Source organism: Hylobates moloch, unplaced genomic scaffold (assembly GCF_009828535.3).
Source record: "Hylobates moloch isolate HMO894 unplaced genomic scaffold, HMol_V3 SCAFFOLD_15, whole genome shotgun sequence".
In the NCBI taxonomy this organism is placed as follows: domain Eukaryota; kingdom Metazoa; phylum Chordata; class Mammalia; order Primates; family Hylobatidae; genus Hylobates; species Hylobates moloch.
The window spans coordinates 8,096,272-8,109,778 of NW_026652290.1; the positions used below are offsets into that span (position 1 = coordinate 8,096,272).

Here is a 13,507-nt window from a genome sequence, read left to right on the forward strand (position 1 = left end):
GGGGGGCCATCCTGAGGCTCCTGAAGGGCCCCGGGGTCCGGCCTCCACCTGGACAGGTGGATGTGCTTCTTCTCAAGGGTCAGAGGCCCCCCAGGGCTCCTTTCAGGGCTGAGGTGAGGAAGTGATCCCTTCCCCACCTTCAAGGCCACAGCTGCAAAGCCCCAGGTGGAGGCTTGGGAAGGGTCTGCAGTGTCAGCCACCTCCCTCCCTGGCTCCTGGTGGCTGAGAAATAAATGCAGAAGTCAGAAAAGGAAGCATAGAAGCCTTTATTTCTGGTATGGCTGGGTGGGGGACTGGTCTCCTCCCGTCCTCTGCCGGGCTGCCTGGGGGTTGGGGGCCTGCTGGTGGGTAGGCCGGCACTGACAGGAGAGGGCCGCTTGCCCAGGCCCAACCCACAGAGAAGCCCTCCTTGGCCGTGGTCGGGAGACGCAGCGAAAGGACAGTCAGGCTTCCTCCAGGTGGCAGCGTGGGCTGGGCAGGGAAGGCTTCCCGGAGGATGCGTCGTTGTCCACTGAGAAGCACCGTGGGGCCTGGCCACTGCCTGTGTGTCTGCTTGGAGCTGGGCAGGGCTGGGCCCTTCGAACTCTGCTGCAGCTGCGGGAGGACAGCAGGGTGAGGGGTGTGGCAGGGTGGGGGGCATGGTGGGGCAGGGAAGGTGCTGGGGGGACCACAGGCGGGACGTGGCGGGGCCCACTGGGTCACTGGTACTGGTTGGGGGAGGACAGCGTGTTGCAGCGGCTGTGCGACATGTCCTCGTACACCACACACGCCGCCGAATTCTTATCCCGCCACGAGCACAGTTTCTTCATCTGAAAGATAGAACCGTCGTCTCCAACCAGTGGCCAGCGTGGTGTCCTGGACCCCATGCCACACCGGTCAGCTTTCTAATTTTAACACGAGACCCCCACGGGGCTCCTCTGGGCTGGCCCCCAGGTCTCCTGAGCCCCAGGGCTTCCCAGCAGAGCCTTCCCCAGACAGCGCCGGGTCGGACCGCGGGGGCCTCTGAAGAAGGAGAGTGGAAGCGGTTTGGACCCCTCCACCAAGTCCAAGCCAAGCGGGGCCCCCACTCCAGCCCCAGACAAACAGCAGGGGCCGAGGGCAGTGGCCACGCCTAGACTCTGTGTCTGTCTGAGGCCCCCTCCCCTTCCCACGGCCACATAGCACGCCCGCACACTCCAACATGCACGCACAGTCCTCAGAGACCCCCCCACACACGCTCACACTTGCACACGTGCACACGCGGGCCCAGAGCCTGGGCACTCCCTCCCTCTCAGGACGCGGGCCCAGAGCCTGGGCACTCCCTCCCCCTCAGGTCGCTTTGGTGCTGGTTTCCCTCCCTCCCCGCTGAGGCCACTTCCACCCTGAGAGTTCCAGAGCCTGCAGAGGAGGTGGCGGGTACCCGGGTTTCCCTCTGGGGCTTTGGCGCCCCCCCCCATGCTGCTCTCAGGAGAGGGAACAATCTGTGGGGTGCAGGTGGCAGCTGGGGCTCACACTGACCTGTGTCCTCGCCAGCACACACGCCACCCCCAGGCCCAGCCCGAGGAGGAAGGAGATCACCACCAGAGCCGCAGGGAGGGCAGAGGCTGTCGGCGGGTCAGGGAGGGCAGAGGCTGTCGGTGGGTCAGGGAGGGCAGAGGCTGTTGGCAGGGCAGGGAGGGCAGAGGCTCTCAGCAGGGCATCTGAGCATCTGTGCAATCCTTGGGACTGTTCCTCTGCGAAGGAAAAAAGAAGGAAGGGATTCTCCCGGTGGAGAACCTGTTAGAGCCCCCGGGGTTTGGGGTTCGGGGCAGGAAAAGGCTGTGGAGGGGAGGAGGGGCAGCTATCTCAGAGGCTGCTGGGGGCGGTGGGCTGGGAGCTGGAACAGTTCAGGCATGTGTAGGAGGGAGGGTCCCACGACAAGGGCCGGGGGAGCAGAGCCTGGCCAGCAGCCGGGGTCAGGAGGGGGGTCTGGGATGGGCGCATTCCCTACCTGTCACCAGGACCAGGGTGCCGGAGCCGTAGACGTTGACCTCCGTGATGGCCTGGCAGGTGTAGGTGCCAGTGTCCGACAGCTGCAGGCGGTGCACGGTGATAGTCAGGTTGTCCTGGGACCCCGAGAAGTCAATGCGGCCTCGGAACCGTTTGTCCGTAGTGGGCATCACCCCATCCTCGTAGTAAATGATGTCTTGGGGCTGTGGCCCGAACTGCTTCAGGTAGATCCCGTGCAGGCCCCCGCTGGTGGAGCAGGTGATGTTGACGGAGCCTCCCACGGGGATGGTCGTGCAGTGGGGAGACTGCTGCACCTCTGGGGAGGACCTGGGCTGTCACCATCAGTCTGGCCAGAAGGACAGAGAATGTCCTCCCTGCGGGGGACAGTGGTGGGGATGGTGGGGCCCTGAGACAGCCCAGGGCTGACATGTCGCCAAAGACACGGTGCCTTATGGGGCATAGAGCAGATCTGGGCACCAGCGGTGGTGTTCGGGGAGGCGCTGTCCTCGTGTTCCGAGACTGTGGGGCTTCTTCCTCCCAAAGCAGCGGCCCTGCCTGGACAGCCCCGGCCACTCCCCACCCTTTTTCCTTCTCTTAAATGAGTCCTCAGACACTGGAGGCCACTCAGCACCCCACCTGCTTCCTGGGGGCTGTGCTGTGGCTCAGGCTGGGGGCGCTGAGCTCATGGGGCAGGGAGAGCTCCGGAGCTGTGGCCATGGAGAGCCTGGGAAGCTCTTACCTTGTGCAGCCAGGGCCCCAGGCAGGCCGCGAGCCAGCGCCAGAAGGAGGGGCAGCAGCAGGAGCCTCGGGGGCCTGGCCATGTTCCCCGCACCGAGCTCTCCCAGCCGGGCGAGTGCAGCTGAGCCTCTCTGGGTCTACAGGACCCCACAGAGAGCAGCATACAGGAGACCGCAGGCGCTCAGAGCTTAGAGAGGGCTTCCTGGAGGCGGTGCTTCAGACCAGGGTGGTGCTGTGGGCCCGGTGGGAGGGGCAGTCTCACCTACCCCTCCCCAGCACTGCTTCCCCGAGAGCCACCCTGAGAGCAGGGCGTCCCTGTATCCCCCCCTGCCCCTGCATTTCCACAGGGAGGAGGTCAAGGCCTGGGACCAGGCAGACCAGAGGACAGAGAAGGGACTCCCTGGCGGGGGACAGGTGGCAGGGTCTGGAGGTGAGCGGCAGAGCTGCCCCCCAGCCTGCCTGGTCCTCTGGGGTACTTTCTGCTGGGACCCAATTTATGCCCAGAAATCTGGAGCCACCCGTGAGTCACCCACACAGTGCAGAGGAGTGCAGGGCAGGCCAGAATTGGCACCCCCTGGTTTGGCCGTGGGGAAGGAGCCTGGGGCTGCACCTGCGCCCAACGCTGCAGCCGACCAGCCGACTGTGGCTCTGCGTTCCGTGTCCTGGAGGCGGGAGGTCTCAGCTATGGTCCAGGCCTGAGGTTCCCCCACCTCCCTGGGAGGAGTGCGTCAGGCCGCAGTGCCCAGCGTCAGGGGCTGAGGGAGACCTGTGCCGGGCCTCTGACCCCACGGGGACTGAGTCCTCTGGGAGGGGGCACTCTCTGTCCTGAGGGCCTCCTGCCACAATGACGAAGCGTTGACGTCGGTGCCCAAAGCCAGTAGGTGCAGCACATGAGCAGGAGTGTGTGGACACGTGTGTGTGCAGAGACGGGTGCGTGTGGACACTTGTGTGTTCAGAGACGGGTGCGCGTGACTCCATGCGTGTGTGCAGAGATGGGTGCGTGTGGACACGCGTGTGCAGAGACGAGTGCGTGTGGACACGTGTGCAGAGATGGGTGCGCATGACTCCACGCGTGTGTGCAGAGACAGGTGCTTGTGGACACCTGTGTGTGCAGATGGGTGCACGTGACTCCACACGTGTGTGCAGAGATGGGTGTGCATGACTCCACGTGTGCGTGCAGAGACGGGTGCATGTGACTCACGCGTGTGTGCAGAGATGTGTGCCCGTGACTCACATGCGGACCTGCAGCCCTGAGCACCTTCTCCAGAAGTCCCAGCCACAGCAGCCGATACGGAGACACAGGTGGGGCTGTGGGGTGGTGCAGGTTTTCTGCTGGGCTGAGGGTCCTGGGGGAGCTGGTTTCCCTCCCCCAGACTCTCCATAAACGAGAGACAGAGGGTTTGGGGGCAGAATCTTGCGCAGAGGCCCTGGAGCACCCTAGCAAGGCTGTGGCGCGAGGCGGTGGGTAATGGCGCTTTCCGGAGCAGCCTCTCCTCTGGCCTTTGCTCCATGTATGCACTGGGTCACCAATGCTCACTGGGCGTCTTTATGCCAGCCTCTGTGCCAGGAGCAGGGGGCAGTGTGGACCAGGGGCCCTCCCACGTGGAGCTGACCTCAGGGAGGCCAGGTGGACAGCCAGCAGGACACAGGGTGTGGGTGTGGCCCTCAAAGGCCAACCCAGGAAGGGGCCGTAGGTGAAACCAACTGGGGCCCCGGGGAACAGCATTCCACCCAGAGGGATCAGCAGGGCGGAATCCCTGAGGCCAGAACGTGCCCGGTGTGTCTGAGGACAGCATGGGGCCAGGTGGGGTTGGGGGCTGCAGAGGGAGACACAGACTCCCACACACGGAGGAGGAAGGCAGCGTGAGGACCAGCACTAAATCCCAGTAGGGAAAACAGAAACAGAGATAAGCCACCAGGAAAAGATGAAAATCCTCACGGACTCCAGCCCCAGGCTCTCCTCCTGGGTTTCCTGCCTGGGTGCACAGGGGACATGGCGACCACCATGTGCCCCACCCACACTACCGATTTCAAAATGACTTTGAGGCTGGGCTCAGGGGCTCATGCCAACACTTTGGGAGGCCAGAGTGGGAGAATCGCTTGAGCCCAGGAGGTCGAGCGGTAATCGCGACCCTGCACTCCAGCCTGGGCCTCAGATCTAGACCCTATCTCCAAAAAAAAGAAAAAAGAGAAAAACTTTGACCTGAAGACACGCCAATGCTCTTCAGCCTGTGTAGGCAGGTGTGGCCCCTGTGCGGGGGTCCCTGCCGCACGGGGGTCCCGGGCGCTGTGCCCGCAGAACAGGATCTGACCCAGCAGGGCCCCGGACCCAGCACGCGGACGGGAACCATATTTTAACCCGAGACACAAACGCGCCCCTTCTGGACCCTGGCTCCGGCCTGACCCTCAGGGCGACCGGCTCTGCGAGGCCTCGGTCACCGGGCGCCGCTGCGTCCCTGCGGCGTCTCCACCTGGCTGGGGCTCCCACGTGTCTTCATCTCGAGGATGCCTTAGGGACGTTTTGGGGCTTAAAGACACTAAAGACGTTTTAGATTTTTGTTTTCCATTTTAAAAATTGCATTTGGAGCTACTTGGAGGTTTGTGAGTCAGTTTTTCTTCATTTCAGAGATTCGAGTCATGGAACTTTTTCAAAGAACTGAAGGGGGTTCCCGGTTATTTTTTCACCTGACACATATCAAGACATCAAAGGGCTCTGCCGCAGTGATGAAGACAAAAGCATGAACAGATCTGGGTCCAAGGAGGCTCGGCAGCCGCAGTGGGCACGAGGGAGCGACCTCCCGGGTGGCCGAGGGACTGAGGGATGCACGTCCGGCCCCAGAGGGCAGCGTCCACCCGACCCCCGAGCCCGAGCCCGAGCCGCCGCCGCCGCCGCCTCCTCCCGGCCCGGCCTGCGCTGCCCCCTGGCGGTGGGGCCAGGAGCCATCCTAGCCTCTAACCCCTCCACCCCACCTTGGCCCCTGGGGCTGCCGCGGAAGGGCCCCCAAAGCCTGCCCTTCTTGCTCATGGGCGAGGGACAGCTATGTGGCCAAGTCCCCCTACAGCCCTGAACTGGAGTGTGTCTGAGGTTCCGGCAGGGGCCCCCTCACTTGGGCGCGGAGCCCTGGGAGTGGAGAGAGCAGACCCCACACCTAGGGCTGGACTCAGCCTGGGGTGGCAGAAAGGGAGCCCGAGTCTGTGGGTTTGATGAGGGCGGAGGGAGGGGCATGGGTCCTGGTAGGTCGGGTGCTGCGGCGGTGAGGTGGTCCCATTTTTGAAACTGAGGAAGCAGAGCTTGGAAGACCTGGGGGGTGGAGGGGAAGGGTCTGCACCCGCCCAGGAGTCGGTGACACAGAGGCCCAGCCTGCCAAGCAAGGCGGTGTCCGAGCTATCCAGGTGGGACGAGAGGCCCAGGCATCGCCACCCAAGTTCGGCACTCAGGGCTGGCTCTCCTGTGTCCTCTCTGCCTTGCAGGCGGCTGTGGGTCTGTGGCATCTGGAAACAAGGGTTGGGGAGACAGCAGCTCCAGGGCTCCAAGTGCTGAGGGTTTGAACACCAGTGCCAGTGGCCTTGGGGTGGGCTTGGAGTCTGGGGTCCACAGGTCAGGGGAGGCTCTGCTCAGGCCCTGCTGGGTTCCTGCTGAGGGCTCTGACCTTCATCTGGGGTTCTAGGAGGAGGAACTTCTTCTGCGGGGGGAGAAAGGAGGTGCCTGTGTGAGCCGCGCGTCCCCGTGCCCACAGCTTTGCCCTCGGGCGTGCGCTCACACTCACGGGCATGCCTGCGTGCACATGCACACCCCCACCCCCAGGCACACTCCCAGCCTTCGCCTGGGTTCTGAACCTGCTGGAGGTCGAACCCACTCCCCACGGCACCCTCAGCAAGAGGCTCCCTTGGCTCAGAAACTCCAAGTTCCATCCCTGATGGAGACCACACGCCCTGCCATGCTGCCCTCCAGGGAGTCCTGGGGACAGTGAGAGCTTGCAGGAAGGGCAGGGCGGGTCTGGGTGGGGAGCCTGGCTCTGTGTTCTTGACCATAGCCGGCTGGGCCCCTGGCGGGAACTGGCTCTCTAGGACCTGTTCTCCCCCAACCCTCTCCTGGAGCCCCGGCAGGTGCAGGACAGTAACGCTGACCTCAGCCTGGGGCGGCCCCACCCGAGACTCCCCACCCCGCACACACTGGGTTACAAGGCCTCCTACCTCCCGGCACTGCTAGGAACAGCGGCACCTGTACCAGGCGAACATGACCAGAGCGACCAAGAGGATGAAGATGGCAGTGACCACTGCTGGCACAGGCCAGGACCCAGCATCTGGGGCGGACTGGGGTTCTGCACCTGAAGGAGGCAGTTCAGGGGTGGACAGGTGGGCTGGGCATCCCCCACCCCCCACCTCCTCCGTGTAGCTCCCAGCCTCCTCCTCCTACGCACCCCCTGGGGTGAGAATGAGCCCTGGAGGACGGCACCACCATTGCCCAGGAGGTACAGGAGTGGGAGGGAGCCAGGAGGAGAGGGGGCACAGGACCACAGAGGTGGAAGGAGACCCAGGGCGCAGGTGTCTCAGGGCAGCGAGGGAAACATCTACCCCTGGATGTGCCAGGTTCCAGGAGCTGCACGCTGGCCCCGTCCTTCAGGCCTTGGGGTTCTGGGGAAGAGATGCAAGGGCAGGGGAGGGGCCTGCCCTGTTGTGGCCCACCCAGGGCCAGGTATCTGAGGAGCCACATGCCTGAGCCCAGGAAGGGCTCACCAGATGCCCTGGGGGTGGAGAGCAAAGCGGAACCCAATTTGGGTGACCCGGGTAGGTCGGAACTGGGTGTGGTGAAGGTGGGAGGGCTGGGAGGGCTGGGAGGGGCCGTGGAGGCTCCCGAGCTTTGCAGGAAAGGGAGGGGAGGGGTGGGGAGTGGGTTTGGTGACTAGAGGGGTCAGTGGCCCTGCATGGTAGGGTGGCTGCTCAGGGCCCAGGGAGCAGGTGGGAAGGGCTTGGAGGGCAGAACAGAGGGCCCGGGGGGTGCTCTGCTGGCCACCACTGCTTTCTGGTTGAACCAGATAAGTAGCTGGTGGTGAAGGCTGTGGGCCCTGAGTCGGGGGAGAAGAGGCAGAGGGAGCAGTGGGCTGGGCGAGTGGGGACATGAGTGGGTGGTGGTCATGCCTGTGTCGGGGGAGCTGAGGCAGAGAGTGGGGCAGCGAGCATCCCCTGAGGGCAGGAGGAGAGGGGTGGGGACAGGGAAGGGTGGGGGTGGTACCAGCCCTGAAGACAGGAGGGGCGAGGACAGGTTTGGTCTAGGCTCTTGTCGAGGTGGACAGCATGAGAGTGGGAGGGGCGGGGCAGGACCATGGCAGCCTGGGAGGCCCCGTTCATGGTCACTAAGGGTGCTGGGCGGGCGACCTTGAGCACCTCTGGGTGACCCCAGTAAAGGGAAGGCAGGTGCCTCGAAGCCGGGTGCTGCGGGTCTGGAGGGCCTCTCAGACCACAGGCATTTGGGGGTGCAGTTTCCCCACACAGCCGGGGTGGGGGTGGCAGGGAGGCGGGGGGTGCCTGGGCTTCCTGGCTGCAGGGTAGAGCCCCTGCCCCCCACAGGCAGACGGGGCTCCTTTGAGGAGCAGAAGCTTTGTGTTCTGTGTTGTTTGTGGGGCTCCGGCTGCCCTCTGTGGGTCCCACCCCACTGTGGGGTCTGTGCCCCCTGAGCCTCCTGCCTGACCCCTGCCCCTCCCAAAGGGAGAACTGTCCCAGGAGGTTAAGAGGTCTCCATCCCGACTCTCCACCCGCCAACCCTGTCTCCTGGCAGCCCCGCTCATGCCTGCTCTTCCTCCTCCTCCTTCCCTCTCAGTCTCAGCCCTCCCCCTCCCCAGGCCCCCTCCCCTCCCCATGTCCCCTCTCACTCCCCTCCCCCTTGCTTCCCTGAGCCTCCCCTCACCTGAAACCTCCAGTGTGACTTGTCTGTTATTTCTCTGGTGTCCCACGAGGTGCCACATGTACAGCCCAGCGTGGGAGTCCCGGGCGCCTTTGATCACCAGCTGGGCCACGCCTCCCTGAACCTGGAGCTGCCAGCCGTCCCGGGAGAAGTAGCCTGGAGCCACCTCATTGAAGATGGCGCTCTCCTGCCCGTGGGCATGCAGCTTGATGTTGACATGGGAGAAGGCGTTGGAGATGTTGCAGGACATGACGGCGTTCTCGCCCCAAGACACAGAGACTACCCCCTCCGTGCAGATGGGGCTATCCCAGCCTGTGGGGCCAGACAGGGGCACACACGGATCAGGGCTGGACCTCAGGGCATTGGCTGGCTGCTGTGCCCAGGGCCAGGGCCAGGGCAGGAGACAGGGCCTCTAAGGGACACAATGAACTATGTATACATCCACCTGACCCAATCAGCACATATGTCTTGTGTGGGAAGAATAAAATAGCAACAAAAAAGATGGGTGGCTCTGTGTGTGTATGTGTGCGTGCGCTCACACCCATGTCTGTTCCTTGGGGTGTGTCAGCTTGGACGAAGGCATTTCCTATCAACTCCCTCCCCTGTACATTTCCACTGGGGTGGGCGAAGCCAGACCCTCAGGCGTGTGTGCTGGGCGGCTGCACTGTGGCAGGAGTGCTGCTGCTGACCTGCCGAATCACCCTCTTCATGGGAAGCAGTGGCCAGGCCCCACCTCCCCCAGCTCCCTCCTGTTTCTCCAAGGCCTAGGCCAGGTGCAGGTGCTCAGCTGCGTGAGGAAGGGCAGGGCTTCTGCAGACACCCACAGGCCAGCCTCAGAGGCAAGCAGAGCAGACATGGGTTCCAGCCTGTCCTTGTGGGGCCCAGCCTGCTTGTGCTGCCCCCAACATCCCCTTTTCCCTCCCGGCCACCCGCTTAGCTCCAGGTTGCCGGGCCAGCTCCACACACAGCTCCACAGTCCTGGGAGGTCAAGTCCTTGTAACAAGCCGGTGTGTCCGTCTCTCTCTCTCCTGCCTCCTGGGTGAACCCTGCCCCTTAGCAACCGTGCAGCTGCTTCCCTCAGAGAGTCCGGGGCCTTTGCCCCAGCAGCCAGCTCAAGGATGCCTGAGATTCAGGCCATGGGGCCCGATCATGGTACCAGCCTGGGGTCTTGGTGCTGCTACTATCCCTGCTGCGTCAGCGTCCACCAGTGACTGGACACGGACGGATGGACGGACAGACAGACGGCAGAGTGAGCTCTCAGGGAGCACACAGCATGCTGGTTGGAGCTACCATTTGGCCACATTTCACCAAATACAAAACCACATGCCAGGGGCCTTGGTGCCCATGGGAGGAGGTGGGCTTCAGGGGCACCTGGCCTTCGGGCTGGACTGTTTCCTCTGACGAGCAGGCTGGCTGCCTGCCTGGACACTCTGAGTGTTCAGGGACCGCAGGGCCTCTAACGCTACCGCACAAATTCACACCATCCCGAGGGCAGAGGGCGGCTGTCCAGGGGGTGCCCCAGCCCAGTTACACTTTGGAACCACTGTTGGGGGGTGGGGGCAGGATCTCCTGAAACCAGGGTTCCTCCACCTGGGATTCTTTCCTTTCAGTTTTGTTTTTTGTTTGTTCTTAGGATTCTGACTGAACTGCTTTGGGATGTGGTTTGGGATGTGGCTGAGCTCTGACATCTTTCAAAAGCCCCTCGGGTGGCGCAGTGGCTCACGCCTGTAATCCCAGCACTTTGGGAGGCCGAGGTGGGAGGATCACTTGAGCCCAGAAGTTTGAGACCAGCCTGAGCAACATGGCAAAACCCCATCTCTACAAAAAATACACAATTTAGCCAGGTATGGTGTGCATGCCTGTGGTCCTCGGGAGGCTGAGGTGGGAGGATCACCTGAGCCCAGGAGGTCGAGGCTGCAGTGAGCTGTGGTTGCACCACTGCAGTCCTCAGGTGACTTTGCTGCACAGGTTGGGGGTCTAGAGAGCTGGGGAGGATCTCACTGGGGGACCCTGTTCAAATGCAGATCCACTCCTGGCAGGCCTGTGGTGTGCCTGACTAAGGAGCCCCCAGGCCAGGGCTGCTGTCTGTTCCCTGGCCACGGCACAGGTCGTAACTGACCCAGACCCTCTCCCTTGGAAACTGGTGATCTTGGTCCTTCCCCACAATTGCTCTGACAGCGACCACCAGGTGCCACAGCGGGCACCACCGCCCGCCGTCCACGGCAGGACACGGCCCGCTCACCACCGCCCTCCATCCATAGCGGGACACGGCCCACTCACCACCGCCTGGGGCAGCCCAGCTCCACATGGTCAGGCCCTGGGTCTGCAGAGTCAGTCATTATCGGGGGCCTGGTGACATCTGGACCCAACCTCAGTTCACCCCTCCTGCCCCTGTCATGCCCCCACCGGGCCCCCTTTTCCCCAGCAGAGAGGCGGGGCCCCGAGACCTACCTTCATTCTGAGCACTCAAGGAGGCAGCCAGGAAGAAGAGGGCCCCAAGGGCCCGGGAAACGGGGCCAGGGAACGCCAGGGGGCAGGTCTGCATGGCTGGTGGGACTTGGGCAGCCTAGGGCCCCTGGTCCTTGTCACTGGCTCTTGAAACACTCCCTGGAGGAAGGAAAGCCCATGGGTCAGAGCCCCCTGCGGCTGCCGAAGGGGACAGTGGGAGCGGCTGTCGCCTGGCGGGGGCTGGGAGGCTGGGGGTCCCCGCACTCTTCTCTGACCGGCTGTGCCTGGGATGCCAGAGCCCCGCCCCCTTCCCTTCCCTGTGCCTGTAGAGGGTGTGCGATGCTGGCCTCGTGAAACAAAGAAGACACGCGGGGGCGGGATACAGAGTCGCCCACAGCACGGCGGGGACCCCATCTGCCTTGCGGGTCAGCCCTTTTGTTTTACAATGTATTACTCGTAACTGTGCCTGAGCGTGTTTCCTATAGAAATGGGTCAGGACAGGTGGAATCCTTGGTAGCCGTGTCTGACCTAACACTATGCTAAGACCAGCCTCCAGCCCCAGCCCCTCACCAACGCTAAGCACGAAACCAATTTTCCATCTACTTAGGAGCATGTGTTTGACATCACTGCACGTCCAGGGCACAGAGCTTCATCATTACAATCCTCGGAGCGTCTCCTCGTGGGTCCTGTCCAGACCTCCAGTCACTCACAGAGACCCTTACGTGACCAGCACCCACGGTCCACCTCCCCCAGCCAAGCCTGGCGCTGACCACAACCTGCAGCCAGCGGCCCCCCCAGCCCGTCCACCGCAGCCCCCCCGTCCACTGGCCCCCCCACCCTGCCCGTCCACCAACCTCCCCCACCTGTCCATCGGCCTCCCTGGCCTGTCCACCGGCCCCCTCCCCCAACCCCGACCGTCCACCGGCCTCCCCGGTCTGTCCACCAGCTCCCCCCGCCACCACCCCGCCTGCCCACAGGCCCCCCCCAACCCTACCCGTCCACCGGCCCCTGTCCCAGGGCAGCACTCAGTTGCGTTCCTTTTGAATCCATCGTTTACACCTCTGTGTGTTCCTAACGCACAAGTCAGCTTTACCTCTGCTGCTCTCACTGGCAAGGCAGGCTGCTGGGCAGCTTCCAGCAGGCGAGCCTCCTTGTGCCATCTTGTCTCGGGCCTGCAAACGCTAGGGGCCCCCTAGCTGCGTGGCTCCTCTCCTTCCAGGCAGAGGTGCCTCCAGTGCACACATGCACGGTGCCGGGGGAGGGGCCAGACTGGCAGGGATGAGCCTCTCAGGGACCCCAGCGAGGTCGCTGCTTCTGTGCTTCCCACAGGGTCCCCACTCATGCCCTGCATACAGGAGGTGCTGGATCCATGTGGACCTGGATCCCCTGAGAGCGGCTGGGGGATGAGGGTCCCTGTGTGGAAGCCCCACAAAGCCCCACCTGCCCCCATGCAGGAGCTCAGCTTTGCACAGGAGAGTACCCTAACCTAACCCTAACCCTAACCCAGTCAGTCCCACTGGTGGGGTCTGGGCCGATGCCTGGGCTGGTCAAAGGTCAGGCCCTCACCTGGACCAGGTGACGTGCTTTTGCATGAACCTGCTGATGTGCCTGCTGGACTTTGATAGGGACCAGGGAAGGGAAAGTGAGGGGAGGCGGCTTGGGTCTGTTCCAGGTGGGGCAGCGGGTGAGGCCCAGCAGGAGTCCTGGCAGGACACGCCTTTCAGCCGAGAGAACTCCGCCTTCAAAGAAGGCTGGGGCAAGGGTTCCTGGCCAGGCTGCCCTGCCTCTCGGGTGCCCGCACCCCTGCTGGGAAAAGTCCCTAGGTAGGGCGGCAACTCCAGCCCTGCCTCTCCCAGCTCCCAGTGCTGCGGCCCACACACCACAGTGCAGATGACCTGCAGGGAACTCCCATGAGGGAACTCTGTAAAGCGACCTTCAGATGTGCTATTTATAGATTTATAGATGTGTGTTTCTCCAAACAAATAAACCACCAGAAAGTGTCACAGCAGGACATGTCACCAACCCCAGGGACCCCATGTTACCAGGGGTCCTCCCGGAGCCTGGAGTCTGGGCCTGCTGAGGACCTGGCTTGCAGACGGGCTCCAGCCTTCTCGTCCCATTGCCCCAAGCGCTCCAGTCCCCTCTGAACCTGCCTCGTCATCCCTGGGCCCTGCACAGCCACAGGCAGCCACCCGGTCATTCGCATGCTCTCACCATGGTCCTGCCTCCACGTGGAAGACCCTGCCAGCCCCAGAGTGCAGGTGTGGGGACACTGTCACTGCTGGGGGGCACATCAGCAACCCTGAGGTGCTGCTGAGGCTCAGGGATGGTCCCACATTGGCGTAGGCTGCGGGTGCCGTGTCCTGAGGTCTGGGTTCCCCACTCCAGGGGGCCACTATGCTCAGTACAAGTCCAGTCCCTTCTGTTGGAAACCCCGCCCCACCCTGTCGG

At 63.4% G+C, this 13,507-nt stretch overlaps 3 protein-coding genes across 3 annotated transcripts in view; all 3 read right to left on the minus strand.

The window, feature by feature from the left end:
• Positions 1-250: 250 nt before the first annotated feature.
• Positions 251-2,902, minus strand: CD7 (CD7 molecule). Its single transcript, XM_032177440.2, has 4 exons — positions 2,708-2,902; positions 1,970-2,284; positions 1,498-1,712; positions 251-809 (listed from the first exon to the last, which is right to left on the minus strand). Exons 1-4 carry the CDS (start codon positions 2,787-2,789, stop codon positions 699-701), a joined length of 723 nt encoding a protein of 240 aa, XP_032033331.1. The 5' UTR covers positions 2,790-2,902; the 3' UTR covers positions 251-698.
• A 2,721-nt stretch (positions 2,903-5,623) lies between these two features.
• SECTM1 (secreted and transmembrane 1) lies at positions 5,624-11,208 on the minus strand. The gene is given in 5 exon segments (XM_032177441.2): positions 5,624-6,344; positions 6,346-6,389; positions 6,901-7,034; positions 8,612-8,920; positions 11,060-11,208. Coding segments are annotated over 5 exon segments (834 nt in total). The 5' UTR covers positions 11,154-11,208; the 3' UTR covers positions 5,624-6,091.
• Positions 11,175-13,507, minus strand: part of OGFOD3 (2-oxoglutarate and iron dependent oxygenase domain containing 3) — a 71,994-nt gene continuing 69,661 nt past the window's right edge. Inside the window, exon 8 of the mRNA XM_032178073.2 lies at positions 11,175-11,215. Coding sequence (XP_032033964.1) covers positions 11,175-11,215 — 41 coding nt within the window. The remainder of the gene's footprint in view (positions 11,216-13,507) is intronic.